Source organism: Phoenix dactylifera, unplaced genomic scaffold (assembly GCF_009389715.1).
Source record: "Phoenix dactylifera cultivar Barhee BC4 unplaced genomic scaffold, palm_55x_up_171113_PBpolish2nd_filt_p 000913F, whole genome shotgun sequence".
Classification (NCBI taxonomy): Eukaryota; Viridiplantae; Streptophyta; class Magnoliopsida; order Arecales; family Arecaceae; genus Phoenix; species Phoenix dactylifera.
The window spans coordinates 126,407-141,027 of NW_024068273.1; the positions used below are offsets into that span (position 1 = coordinate 126,407).

The 14,621-nt window shown below is 35.8% G+C and overlaps 1 protein-coding gene across 4 annotated transcripts; it reads right to left on the minus strand.

The window, feature by feature from the left end:
* Positions 1–1,158: 1,158 nt before the first annotated feature.
* Positions 1,159–13,240, minus strand: LOC120103731 (GDP-mannose transporter GONST1-like). 4 transcript variants are annotated; one of them, XR_005509307.1, is made up of 11 exons: positions 13,042–13,240; positions 10,939–11,170; positions 10,666–10,805; positions 7,603–7,732; positions 6,577–6,675; positions 5,521–5,675; positions 4,206–4,322; positions 2,363–2,460; positions 2,145–2,265; positions 1,598–1,686; positions 1,159–1,466 (listed from the first exon to the last, which is right to left on the minus strand). XR_005509307.1 is itself a non-coding variant. In XM_039120911.1 (9 exons), the coding sequence occupies exons 1-9, from the start codon at positions 13,050–13,052 to the stop codon at positions 2,207–2,209; spliced, it is 1,041 nt and encodes a 346-aa protein (XP_038976839.1). In that variant the 5' UTR covers positions 13,053–13,240; the 3' UTR covers positions 1,743–2,206. The 4 variants fall into 4 exon arrangements, 1 of the variants encoding a protein (XP_038976839.1); XR_005509308.1 differs by having other exon boundaries at positions 1,973–2,265; XR_005509309.1 differs by lacking the exons at positions 10,666–10,805; positions 10,939–11,170; positions 13,042–13,240 and adding an exon at positions 9,607–10,659.
* Between the last annotated feature and the right edge of the window lie 1,381 nt (positions 13,241–14,621).

Consider the following 14,621-nt stretch of genomic DNA (forward strand, 5'->3'; position numbering starts at 1 on the left):
ATTATTATATTGTTTATTTTTGAATACTCTAATAACAAAAACATTTTAAGTAATTGATTTATGTTCGCTATTAGGGACTAGTTTGAAAATTGGACAAGCAAAATGAGAATAAGTTATAGTTATCTAAAGATATGATATATCTTAATAATTAAATTTTATTTCCATTACAATAATAGTGAATTTATTTACGTGAAAAGACAAAATCACCATGATTTATGGTTACTCTTTAAGAAGTTTTTGGTAATTTTATCGATGGTGTCGGGACAAAAACCACAAAGAAATCTAATTCTAAAAGACCTAATTGAACCGCCGATCTCACTTATCCCTGATTTGATCAAGCTATTGGGATAAGTAGTTTCGACAAGCAAATTAACATGTTTACCACTTATATAAGAACAAAAGCATAACCAGAGGATAAAGGTCCTTATCCCACTTTTGGACTAGACTTAAGAGTTCTATAATTTCTTCATTATAATTATTATTATTATTGAGTATTAAATATACATCAAGTTGTTACAATTTTTATGTAAAAATAGAATGTAGCAGGATATGATTTTTGTCGGTGCTAATGTTTATTGGAGTGATGATGCTAGCAGGTGGCATTTTAAAAGCGAAGGGTGTTCATTAATAGCATGTTGAAATCTTTGAAAATATACATAAATGCATACATTGGAGCTTTGACAAGTGTTAAAACCGGATGTTGTTATAGAACAATTAATGTATCTCTGGTCACAATAGGATAAGCTTATGTTTTATGTTGAGGTAGATGTGCCTTAGTGTATGCAATTTTTAACACTATAATAATGGTTAATGAGAAAAGAACTAAACTAAAAACTAAATTTAATTTATGGAAGAAAGCTTTAGAGGATATTGGTTTAAAAATTAGTAGAATAAATGCATTTTAGTCTCCATGGACATGGGGAAAAAATTCTATTATGTTCATCATTTTACTACATGACAAGAAACTCATTCCACTCTCAGAAGTCAACACTGTCTCCCATGACGGCTTTATACCCCACTAGGGAAGATTGGTTTGTATGAAATTTACCAACTACTTTCTATTAGCAAGAAATTATTTTTCTAATTCTTCAACCAGATTCTCGTTTCCTGTATCCAAAGCCAAGAGATTCCTACCACTCCAAGTTAACTGCCAGAGGATAAATATTTAAGCACACTGAGAAGTCATACTCATTTTTTGTTAAATTTGTAGCTTTACATCAAAAGCTTCATCCAAATTTCTTGCAAGATACATTCAGCCACGTACGTCTCAAGTTATGAATTAACAATTCCAAAGCGTTTTATCCTCAACTAGATTACTGAATCATGTCCAACCAACGGTAAGCAGCATTCTACAAGAAGTTTTATTACAGGTGCCCCTTTTTTTCCCTTTTTGAGAAAAATACATGGGTGATGGTCCGCCGCACCATTTGTCTCCTCCGAGACTTCCGATAAAATAAGATGGTACACTGCATCATTTTATTTTAAAATAAATCGTATTTCTGATATAATCACAATCACAAGCATCTTGGTGTTTCTATATGAAACATGTTTGTTTACCAAAAAGGTTTATTGATTAAATTTGATCCAAATTGCTCACCTGTTGATGCCCATGGCACAGTTAGGTCATTGCACCCCCAAGTTCTTCAGCATTGGACTCTGATTAATTTTCTGGTTCTTACTGTAATTCTGCCATTTGACATGTAAACAAACCTTGTTAGACTACATGTAGGTTAGCTGAAGTATTACAGCAAAGAGAAATTGGAAACCATTAGGTCTCCACAACTCATAATTGCAATTCACCGCTTGAAGCCCAGCACCGACAGGTAGATTTTTTTCAGTGAAGTACCACAGTTTACAAGACAACAAAACAGTAAATTCCAAAAACTAAAACTTTTACAGATTGGAAATGGATTAGCAGAAGTGCAGGCGCAGAAGGATGGTACACCAAAAGATGCAGCGCAAAGATGTATACCAGTGCCCATGAATTTGGCCATGCAAAATCTGAGCGCACCCAAAGGAAGAGCCTCTTTCCACTAAAATGATCTCAGACTGACTTCCTTTGAATGATAATTTCCAGTAAACCAAGGAAATTAATCAGATCATCTGCTTATGAAACCTTGTCCCAGCTTGGAGAGTTGCAGTACCTGCAAATACAGCACTTTCCCAGCTCCAAACAATGATTTCCAATGAACGGCCCCTCTCTACCTCAGGACTGAGATCTCTCCCTCATCTTTGCCTTGGCAAAGAATATGCCTGCTAACAGACCTGTGGAGTAGAATTTTGTTTGCATAAATACACTGTAAGAAGGTGACAAGGTAAAAAATAAATTACACAAATACCTTTATCAATGGCAAAAACCTACCAAAAAGGATGCTTATGAAATTCTCCAGGCTAGTTGGAACTTTAAAGAGAAGGATTCCAGCAATGGACAGAGGTATCTTATTCAGTGATCCTACAAGGCTGCAAAAAAAAAAAAGAATAAAAAAGGAATACATCAGCAAAGAAATTCCACATATGACTTTTGGAGAATTGTTCAACTAGCTTAATAATTGAAAAGAACGTTATATTAATGTTCAAGTGCCAGATTTAATTTTCATACCTCTGAAAGATGGTAAATCAATGCCTCCAGGAAACTTGTGCACAGTAAGACCGTACTAATCCTATAGTGCGCTCAGGTAATGTAGTGTGCACTAGTGTTATCTTTCAATTACCTAAAACCTACTAATCTGAACATTATGTGCACGGTCCTTCGCAGTTAAGATGCTATCTGTTTAAAGTGGCGTCATAGAAAAATTTTGTTGACTGGTAAATGTTTAACTTCTGCTCAAATCCGAGGTTGCCATCCATGATAAACCCTCAACATGGTATATGGCTATATGCCAACCAGTACTACAGCCTACAAGAGACTGCCATATAACCCTAGAAGAACTTTGAGCAATCCCAAGCATCCAACCACTTAAACCAAATTTTTTTCTAAAAATATTTATTGAAACTTCTAAAAAATGTCATCGTGTCCAGTCATTTTCCAAAACATTATTCCTTAATCACAAATAAGTTGATCAACTTGGATAAGTTTATCAATTTGTCCACTAAATCTAATAATTGCTCTAACATGCACCAAACAAATAATAACTCATCCTATCTCCACTATATATGGTGCAAACTCCCGGCACAGTTGGATGTTTGCACATTAGATTGTCTCTTGCTTCAAGAAAAGACACTTTAGCTAAGTAAATACACCTCCTGAAATTTACTCTCTGATAAAGGACTGAAGATAGAAGAGCAGTGCGACAACTAAAATTGGGAATATATTTATCAAATCTACTCCTAAGAATGATGATTGATGGCATTACAACCATTAATCAAATACTGTTTCCACCTGAATAAATCATGTGCATCTCATGTCCCCAGAACTAGTTGATAATAAGACAGGCATGGCATTTACCTCCCATCTCCACGAAATAAAAGCATGCACTGCTCCAGAAAGTGAAGTAGAATTACATATATTGAAGAGAGGTGATCAAAGGAAGACATAGGTGTTTGCAATCAACATCATACAAATTGAGGCAGCTTGTGAAACAGTCACTATTTGCTAGAAACTTTCTTCAATGGAACTGGGAGCATGTAACTTTTATGCACCTATGGCTTCCAAGATGGATCATGAAATGCTACAACAAATATTCATTCTCTTAGACATTGGTTTCTAAACTTCTACTATCTTGTCAGTTTCTAATCAGATCCAAGCAAGGTGAGAAAAAAGTAGGGTGAAAATTAAATTTGAATGTAGGGATTCAGTTCCGTAGATCTTGAAGATGGAGTAAGCCTGGCATTGTCCTTGGCACCACTAGTTCATATGATTCAGCAGCTTCTAAGAACGCACCACAAGAGGAAGGATAGAAGTGCAAGAGATGGTACATGGGAGATCATACTCAATTTTTTTATGGAAATAACTGGAGTCAAGAAAAGACTGCTAGCCTATAGGAGATTGGAACAGCGCACAATAGACCTTGTGTTTTGAAATTATAAGCATCCCATAGATTACGGATTGCAAGAGTGTTGTTTTTTAGTTCAAATGTCAATTTACTAACACGATCGAGTCTTTTGGTCGTCCGCAGTGCATGCGCTGGGTTGAGGTTCTAGTTTAAAACCCAGAAAGGAAGAAATAAAAAGTTTCAATTGTCAACTTCAAAGTGTACCCGGTATACCTGTATGTAGTTGCACCTGTCTGGTGAAGAAACCACATTGAAGTGAAGCTGATTGCAAGCCCCAAAAACCCACTTGAAGTCATTGTCAACCAGAATAAAGGCATCCTCAAAAGCGGCCTGCCAATTCACTTCACAGATACATAAGCCTAATAAGATAATAAAGAAAATATCCATGTTGTTTAAACATTCATGATATAATAATAGTATCATTGCTTGTTAGAACATCACAAGCATGACTTATGGTGATCCAACCCTCTTCATCCTTACTTTCGCATGTTAGATTTCTATCCAGTTCTAATGGATACATTTCATACCATTGAAATCATCAATTAGTAAAGATGCTTATGTAAAAGAGCAGAGGAGATGATATAAATATGAGGGTGTATTTGCATATCAGTGTATATGTATGCATATGTGCATGTGCTTGTATGCTTGTATGCTTGTATGCATGCACGTGCATGTGTGTATATGTATGTGTGTGCGTCTGTGTGTGTGTGTGTGTGTGTGTGTGTGTGTGTGTGTGTGAGAGAGAGAGAGAGAGAGAGAGAGCATATCTAGAATTTGAGAGTAGTTCCAAAAGAAATACTGTTATTTTTTAAAAGTAATGTGCTGTACTATATCAAAATAGGCTCTCAAATAGGTGCTGGAGTGTATACTTATCTTTTGATTTATTATTTTTTCAATTTTCAATTATTTTTATCTTTTTTATGAATTTTACTAATTATTATATAATTTTAGAAAGCCAACCACACAGGCATCCTCATATGCACCTGCATAACGCATATGTGCTATGCAGTACCTTGGACTGCCCACATAAGGCAGCCGCTTTTTAAAAATTCAGGTACATACCAGCAGGTACTGGGCCAGTTCATCCGGCATTTCACACCTTGGGTTCAATGCATAGTACAATATGCATACTATACATAGCAAACATAAAGAAAAGCATTGTGTCATCAATCTAAATCACTTTACATGATATCTATTTATTGATTCACTAACTAGTTTTGTGTACCTAGTTGTTATCAAATGCATTCCCCCCTCCCCTGACACTTTCCTTTTTTGGAGAAACCTTCTCTTGACTTTTAAGCAAAAGCTTGGCTTTGCCACTACCAACATAACTAGCAAGGGTTGTACCAAAACTATTTGCCCCCTTGTAAAATTTGTATTTTGCTTTCAGTTTTGTTTCATATTGATATGTGGCATGATATGTATATCAGCCTATGCTCAAGGACAACATGAAAGCAGCATGTATCAATCATTTCTGCTGAAAATGATGTAATAGACACTAATATGTGATTTTGAATAATCAACTTACGTTTTAGAAAGGTAATCCACTTCATTAAATGCAAAAACTAGCAGAATCCCCAAAGGCAATGAAAGTGTGTTATTGAGCAAAACCATTGAAAACTCATTCAAATTTCCAGATTTTGTTAATTGCTTAGCTGTATCCATAACCCGCCGTAGTGTTAGCTGAGGAATAGCAAAAGGCATGTGTCAGCGCCAAAAGTAGTGCAGAAACATCCCCCCCCCCCCCCCCCCCTTTCCCCCCTCTTCCCCCCACCACAACAAAAAGGCATTACAGAAGCAAAGTTATATCATATTGTCATGTAAATACATATTATCTGTTAATCATATGGCCATAAAACTTTATCAAAGATTACAGAGAATAGCATCACTGACAGCATAGAATCATTTCCTAACATTCAACAAGAAAGCAGTTGTTCCAACAAAAACTGGAACTATGCATGTTCAACAGCGAAGTTGGATAATAAAGTAATTCAAACAAACATAGAATCAGTAAGCAATAATTTGATAGTGGTAAGAAGATCTAAGAATACCGAGCTTGAAGAAACAGTACTTTCTACCACAGGAACCTAAGATGGCTATGTTAAGCCAAGCAGACTATATGCAGGATATTCAAATACATATATACGAGCATTTACGTCGATCATGATATATAATATAAAGTTTACACAAGTTCCATCAGCGTCAGGATTAGAATATTGGTTCTGGAATTTCAATCAGGGATTTAAATAAAATTTTATTTGTTTTGGGACAAAATATATGAACTTTTTTCAGCTGAAATAAAGTTAAATTGAATATCTTTCTGGAGTCCAAAAAGATCTAAAAATCCTGCAAAGTTTATAAAAAATCATAATGATACAAAAAAAGAAAAAAAATGCAGCTAAATAAAGGTTGCATTTATACACATGTTAAAGCATTTAAAATTTACTAAATTGAGTTTTTCTCTACAATCATGAAGAAATTAACCAACACACATACGCAATTTTAATACTATCATCGTTTATATTTAATGTAAAAGACAGGTGTTTTTCCAGAGCAATGAAAAGATTCCAAATATAAATATTACTGAATATGATGCTGTCAGGAAACAATTAACAATCTGCCATGCATAGCCAACTGCATGAAATGAGAGATCTGTGATTCCTCCAGAAATTGCTGAGATTATCTGCATAAAGAAAGAATATTGAAAATCAGAAAAAGTCGAATTATTTCTCATTTTGTCATACTTAACTAAACATCAATATCCTAACTTAATATATAAAGAAAGTTAATGTGAGAAATATCATTTCAGATTACTAACAAACATAAAACATATATTTATTCCCCCATCAAGTGATGAAACATTGCATGAATCAAATTGCTGAGCAGATGCGTCCCAAGAAATTATTATCAATTCTTCACATTATTTAGGCAACATTCGTGAATTTTCTTTTAGAGCAATTTGCTGGGAGTTGTATGATCCTTGGCACCTTATTTCTTCTCTGAGATGGGAAATAGAATATTTAGTTCAATAGACTTTGTAAACACTACAAAAACAGCACAACAGATTCAACTAGTAAAAAGTTTAAATATTGATTAGATATATTACCATTATTTTGTAAACAATGACAGCAGTGTCAAAAGCATCAACAAGTCAGAGAAGAGGAAGGAAATACCTAGAAAGAATCTTCAACTTTGCAGTACAACTAAAAGTAGCCGATAACAGGAATAATCAGCAATGAAGAATGTTCACAAGCAGTTCCAGATATTTGGGGGTGAGGCTTAGTGATTATAGTTATTTCCTGCACACTAATTCATTAAAAAGGACCTAACCGACCAAGGGGGTCATCCTTAACTTATTTTTTTTCTCCAAGACATTTTCATCAGCAATACATATGATAAAATGGGTGTGCCCAAAATTTTGAAACCAAAGGTACATTATATTAAGCACTTTTTTATGCCAGAATTATTCACTGTCAGTGAGGAAAATTTCAACAAATGTTTTTGATGTAAAAAATTTCCACAAATGTTATGAATAATGATATTCAATTTCAGATTTTCCCCTTTTCTATTTTGAAGTGACCACAGGATTAGTATTGCAGTTTGGAAATACCATAAGGAACAGAGCAGCCCAGACTTTGTTGCCGTGATGCTTTTGGAAAAGGTATGTTTCACCAAGAGCAGTAATGACATTGGTGACATTCTTCAAAATTGTTACCATGGCAACATTAATGTACTTTAAACTGCAAGAAACAAGGATACCGAGTTAGTAATAAACAATGCTTGATGCAAGTGAGAATAGAGTTTCATAGAGTTTCCTTCTAAGTATATCATAAACTTCTGTACCATAATGCATGTGCTTCCTAAATATGCACTCTAAAACTATAGCAATTGTATCCAGATCTCTAGTATCAGATTGACTTAAAAAATGCAATATGAAAGCTACATTAATAACACAGAAATCCCTAAAATAAATAAACTTAAACTGATGAAATAGATATAAGTATAAGGACAAGTATTGAGTTACGCATGAAGATCCTTCAGAAGATGTCAAGAACTAATAAAGGTTGATAAATTCTTTTCTTGAAAAAAGGAAGCAGGAAAAATGGAAATTAACCACATGTATTTAACTGAAAGGTGTATCTGATGAAGGATTATGATTGCAGGATCTACCACCATCTTCTCACACTAAACTATGGCGCATGATTCCATGGATGGCTGTGATTTCATCATATGGGATGCACACGGTAGTTAAATTTAGGATGAATGGTAATACACACAAAAGATGGACTTGTATCATGATTTAATTGATATGTATTCAGTTTTATTCTCTCCTAAAAGAGGTAAACCATAAAACATTTTCCCAAAGCAAAGATGATTGCGTTTATTACTATTCACCATGTAAAGCGAGCAAAGTTGGAAAGAAAGAAATCTAAGGGGAATATAGGAAGAGGAGAAGAAGAGAACACTAACCAGATTGGTGTCACTAACCTGCAGAAATGCATGGTTCTTCCTTCATGTAGTCAATTTCTAGCATGACTAGCACATTTCAAACTTCAAAATGATTCATGAAATATGATGTTGCTTTTAGACAACCTGTAGTTTATAGGTTATACTCTAAACTGTAACTAACATCAAGGACAAAGTTACTGAAATAAAATTGGAGATGATTATAAAATAGATTGGTTATAAAGGAACGTTGAGATCTGTGGCTGAGATGATAATTGAGACATTTATTGGGATTACTGATGATGATGCCTCTTTGCTGCCAAAAGACTGAATGGCAGGCATGAGGGTGCACCTGCGTCCACTAGCGTGACAGTACAAGTTGCTGAGACACAAATGAAATGTGCTGACAACAGATAGCTAGCCAGACAAACATATACCTAGCCTTGAAACTGTCGAAGTAAAATTTAGCTGGTATCTAAAATTTGCTTGTAGTACAGCAGAAGAATGAAGAACAAATGGGATTCATAGGCTACCAAATAAGAGCTACACTTAATTTAAGATTAAACAAAAGAATTTTACAATAAACTTCACACAGAAACTATCTCTGATACAAACTATGCCTGCATTTCTTGAATTCTGACTGATAACCACTCTAGTTTAGATTTTCTATCAAAATCAATTTCTCAAGTTGATTAAGACTCACATAGAAATAGCTTTTCCTGAATAATTCGCTACTTTTATTAACGATTCAAAAAATGACAAATTACTGCAGAGAACTAACAATACTTTCTAAAAAATTTCTGAATGTTGATCAATTAATCACTTTAAATCTTAAATAAGACAAGTGAAATAGATTCCATTTGCCTGAGCTTGACTGAATTATAAATCTTGTTCTCTTTGCTGGATTGTGACCAAGACCAACAACCAACAAAATAATGCCTACGAGTTTACACAAAATACAGGAAGAACTAGGAAGCCATCACTGTAACCCTGTTAGTCATCATGGTCTTACTTGCTAAAATATAAATCCAACATATGAATTATCAAACATATACAGATAAACTGCTATGCTAAATCCCCACCACATACACAATTTAATGTGAACCAAATATTCTGTAACAGATGACAAGATTCATTTTAATTACATAATGATTGATGATAAAGTTACCAATAAACAGCAACCTTACACGAACCGAACGATCCCCAGTGTATAAGAAGCATATCTGAAAACCAACCTTTTACCATATATGGTGAAATTAAACAATTGAATAAGGAATAATATGAGGTTAAAAGAAGGAGTACATTAATTGGAGGGAGAAGCTGAAAGAGTGAAGATAGCATGCATGCTTAAGTGAATATTGGACCTACTTAAGAATCCAAGGAACCAAATGAACTAATATATTTCAGATTTATTACAGCCTGACAGCAATACAAACTACAAATGGAAAGGAAAATTAGGATAATATCAATTATGCTCAAGGAAACACGACTAAATTAAATGCACCGAGAGTCCTTGGTTGAAAGGGGGGAACCTCTGAGTCGTCACTGCTGAGAACCACAGAAGGAGGAAGCTGCAATACAACCAGTACAGAACAATACAGCAAAGTACAGCCCAGGACTCATCATATCATTCCTTAAATTCCTCTAGAAGATTGAACCACACCAAAGATGTCAAATAAATTATTTATACATCCATGTGTGACAGTGATTGCCCCTTACCTAGCAAGACATGATATGCACCAACTCTTCATCCTAGAGCATAATTTAACCAAACCCTTAAATAATGATACCACTAAGGCAATGTTTCACCAATAGTCTGATGATGAAACAGTTCATAACAAAGTGAAGTGATCATATTGACAGATCAAATTCTTCCAATGGAGAAGGCATTAAAGAACTTGGAAGAGAGGGTGTACAAAAGTGCTCTGAAGGCTTTTAAGGTATATTACAGTATAATATTATATCTAAATGTATCTAAGTACTACAGAAGAATAGAAGTTGACTTATCAGCAATCTTAGCTGCAACTAGTTTTAAACCTTACCCTGAAGAGGGCACATAGAGATCATATTTAATTTAGAAAGATAAGTGTCTGCATATCAAATGTTTAAATGCCTCTAGTTCACTAGAAACGAACCTTTGAATTGATAATTGACTTCAGCAAGTAAATTTACAATTATTGTAAAAGGAAACAAGCATAAGGAAACCATGACAAACATGTTTACTTACCTAAAAATGCTTGTAATAAGCATCCCAACAAATATAACATTGACGGGCAACCAGACCTTAATTAATTTCCAGGTAAGCGGTTCTGTTGAGATTACTCCCAACAGACTCAAAGCAGTGACTATAATTACTGAGACAATATTCTGCAACCACAGAACAATGGGCATCAACCTGTTAGTCATTCTACACTCTTAGCGGTCAAGCTGTTAAAATGTACGGCAACTGACAAAATTCTTGCCATTATAGTAGTATATAGATGAGATATAGTTCCTTCACCTGGTAAAGCATCAATGATATTCCAGCATTAAAATCATAGCCTGACAGGACAAACTTATTAACCAGTATCATGCTGCATGATGATATGCAGTATGCAAGACCAGATAGAAGGGCCTGATTGTGGATCTTCCCAGGCCTGTAAAAGCGTGAAATCTTCTCTCTGTCTTTTGCCACTTTACTATCTTCCAAATCAAGGTCATCTTCCCCAAAGGATTTTGACCCAGAAAGTGACCTATAGAAGAAAGTATTTTGGAAAAGCCATAACATAGTAATTTAGTATTGCTGTTATACAAATACAAGGAGAAGGTTAAACAAAGAATAAATAGTTGAAAATACAATGTATAACATAATGATGACGTATACAAGAAACTAAATTTATTCATAAATTACAAGCTAGATAAGGAAATGTAACAGCTCATGAGCAAAGAAATCTTGATTTTGACCTTAATTTGACAGGTCAATAACAGCATTGGCAGGGATGTGTGTAACCAAATAAAGCCATTTCTGAAACCTTGCTTTTGACCCCACGTAAACTGGAGCCTCCAAAATTGAATAATAGATAAATTGGCTAGCCAATCTGCATCCATATTTCCCTAATAAATTATCTGGAGAATCCTAATGACCTTAAATTATACGAGGACATTGACACTTTCTTGCATAGGAGATTTAAGTCAGCAAGGCTAATCAAAACTTCCTGTATCCTTTCCAATCGATAGGGCATTAACTCGACTCGCACAATTAAACACCCCTACTTCACTTAAGGAAGTGCAATTCCTGAAGCACCCTACTCAAGCACTACGTTACTTTGACTATTGGAAAGCTTTGCTTCAACATGTCTAGGTCAAACTATAGTGAATTTGACCCTTGCTTGTAAAAGTGACCTTCGACATGCAGGAGATCAGTCGGAGGTTAAGGGAAGCAGACGGCGGTCTAGCATGAATACAAGTTAGTGTATTTGTGTGAGATTTTATGTTCCACTTGTGTAACAATATGCTTAAGATACATTATCTTCTTAACTTGCAGGACTATTAACAAGATGGATGCAAAATACTTCAGGCACAGCTTGATTCACACAACGGCTATATTTGATCAAGCCATCTAACTTCGTTACTTACTTCCACTCTGATTGAATAACAAAAGATTATTAACAATAAGGATCAGCAAATGAGGGTCCAAAATATTATAGTTCCTCTAAGTATTTTCCTTTGGCATGAAAGTGTGCACCTTACTTCAGCATAGGGCCTTTCCTTAATTTTAAATAGAGTTCGATAATGAGAATGGAGCTTGCTTGTTGGACTTCAGAGCCACATGATTAAGGAGTCATAATTTTCTACTGTTCAGTACAAGATAAGGTTGTACTTGTTACAGAGATAAATCACATGTAAGATATTATGCTGTCTCGAATCATACTAACACATCTAACCAATGCCTGACACTTTACAGAGATAAATCTATTATAATTTTCGGAGTAAAAGAGAGGAGAAACTCCACCAAGATTAATTAAACCAAGGTTCACCGTCTTGGTGCCGGACCCATACTGGTACCATCCTATTACAGTGTCGGTATACGGCATGGTATGGTACCGAGTTCGGTGTAACTACGGAATCCCTGTTACACCCCACGAGAAAAAATTGCCTGATAGCACAAATAAAAGCTTACAGTGACAACACTGAAAACATCAGCCATAAAACTGGATTCCATTACACGGTCCCGATGTCTCAAGAGAACATGGACCAACTGTATGCTGAACTAGACATAAAACCATAAGCTGTTAAACAAGTACGGCCAACTGCTAAGTTCCCCTTGGCTTTATTCCGCCTTATTATCCCCTGATCCACCGGCATCAGTGGATGCTCGACGGAGGGGTCGGTCCGACAGCGGTGGACCTCCGTCAACCACCAGGTTGTGGCCGGTCACAAACGCCGACTCATCCGAAATTCCAGTCTAAAATTCATCACGATCAAACCCCGTATCTCCCAAAATCAAAGAAATTCAAGTACCAACTCCCCCTCCTATACAGAACTTTTCAAGAACCCAAATCAGGAAAAGAAAAAGGCGTCTTCTCGAGCAAAAAACTGATGAAAGATCTGTCATAAAGCTTACCTCGAACCCATGAGCGCTGAGATAAGGCCAGGCGACGAGGGCTAAGAACTCAAACTACCGCTCTCACCATAGATTCACACGACGAGAACGAGGGAAAGCGAGGGGAACAAAAGGGTTTGGAATTGGGACCTTGGAAGAAAGCAAAAGAGAGACTCAAGACTCCTTAAAAAAGGATCCGCGAGGGGGAATATCCGGTCTTTTTTTCCCCCTTCTTTCTCCCTTTTTTTTTTTTTAAGAACACAGCGTCATCAAAGAACGAGGATTTATTTGTAAAGGAACAACAATCCAAGGGCTAGATAGAAAAACTCCTAAATTTTCATTTCATTTCGGAGTTAGGCGGAGGGTGCAAATGTGGTTTGACTGACTGCTGGATTGGAGAGAGAGAGACAGATTTGGTCCACATTTGAATTTGGGGAAAAGAGAGTAGGGGTGTTGCCTCTAAGTGGGGTGGGGTAGGTTGCACAACTTTACCAACTTGGTTTAATTTGATTGAACTAAAATTGGTTCGAGTTTATTTCATCCGATCGTAGCTAAAAAGAAGGTAATGAGTGATTTCTTTTCCATAATGCAAAAAGATTGCAGAGGTGACTTATCAATCCATATGATTAAAAATTTATATCGAACAGCCGGCCATCTACTTCAATTGAACCTTGAGGCTCCTCTTGTTGAATTAGCATCTACTAAATAAATGATTCATGGATTCAAAGTTTGAACCATATAACCGCGACCCAACCTGATATCGCCCCAATTGGCGAACCCTATCTTAAATTATATATCACACCAATTAGCGAAAGGTCACTTTCGACGCCAACCTTCCAATTGGATATGCTCATGTTGGTTAGAACTTGCTAATGTCAATCAAAAAATTATGTATCTATTTGTATATAGTGTAAACTACCAACTTGTACCTAATTTTGTATGGTGGTCAACGCTTTACACGAGTAGAGTCAACGTTTCTCATCAAAAACATTGCATCGGCTCAAGTGAGGCCACAACGATTGCCACGTGTGAGATATTCAAAAGTTCCACACCACTCTCAAAAGAAAGGAAGAGGAGCTCTGTGGAACAAGCAAGCAGGATGGAAAGCCATGGAGGTCTTGTGGTACAATACCAAACGTATGCTTTTCTTCTGTGGAGGCAGCTATCACGGAAAAGGATGCTCCTCTAAACCAAAGGGACTATCTCAGAAGTTGGCCTTCGGTAGAACACGAAAGGACGCTCCTCTATCCATTATGAGTAGTTGTTGATGGCTGAAATAAGGGGTATATGCTACTGGATTCCTATCTTTAGCTCTCTATACTCTATACTCATGAATTCGATTGTATTGCTTGGGTAAAGTTCGCTCTTCAGTGTAAGAAACAGAGGCAAAAGGTACTCTTTCCAAAAAACAAATTGAAAATTTATGGAATATTGAGTTGAAGGAAGCAGAGATTTTTATCAAAAGACTTTGATCACAACTAGCATTTGGCATGTTTGTGAAATGCATATTTAGGACATAAAGTCCCAAGTGGAGTAAAGCTAGGCTGTGCCACTATATCATCTGCTTAATTATCCATCCGACGCAAGGGTAAGAAATGGCA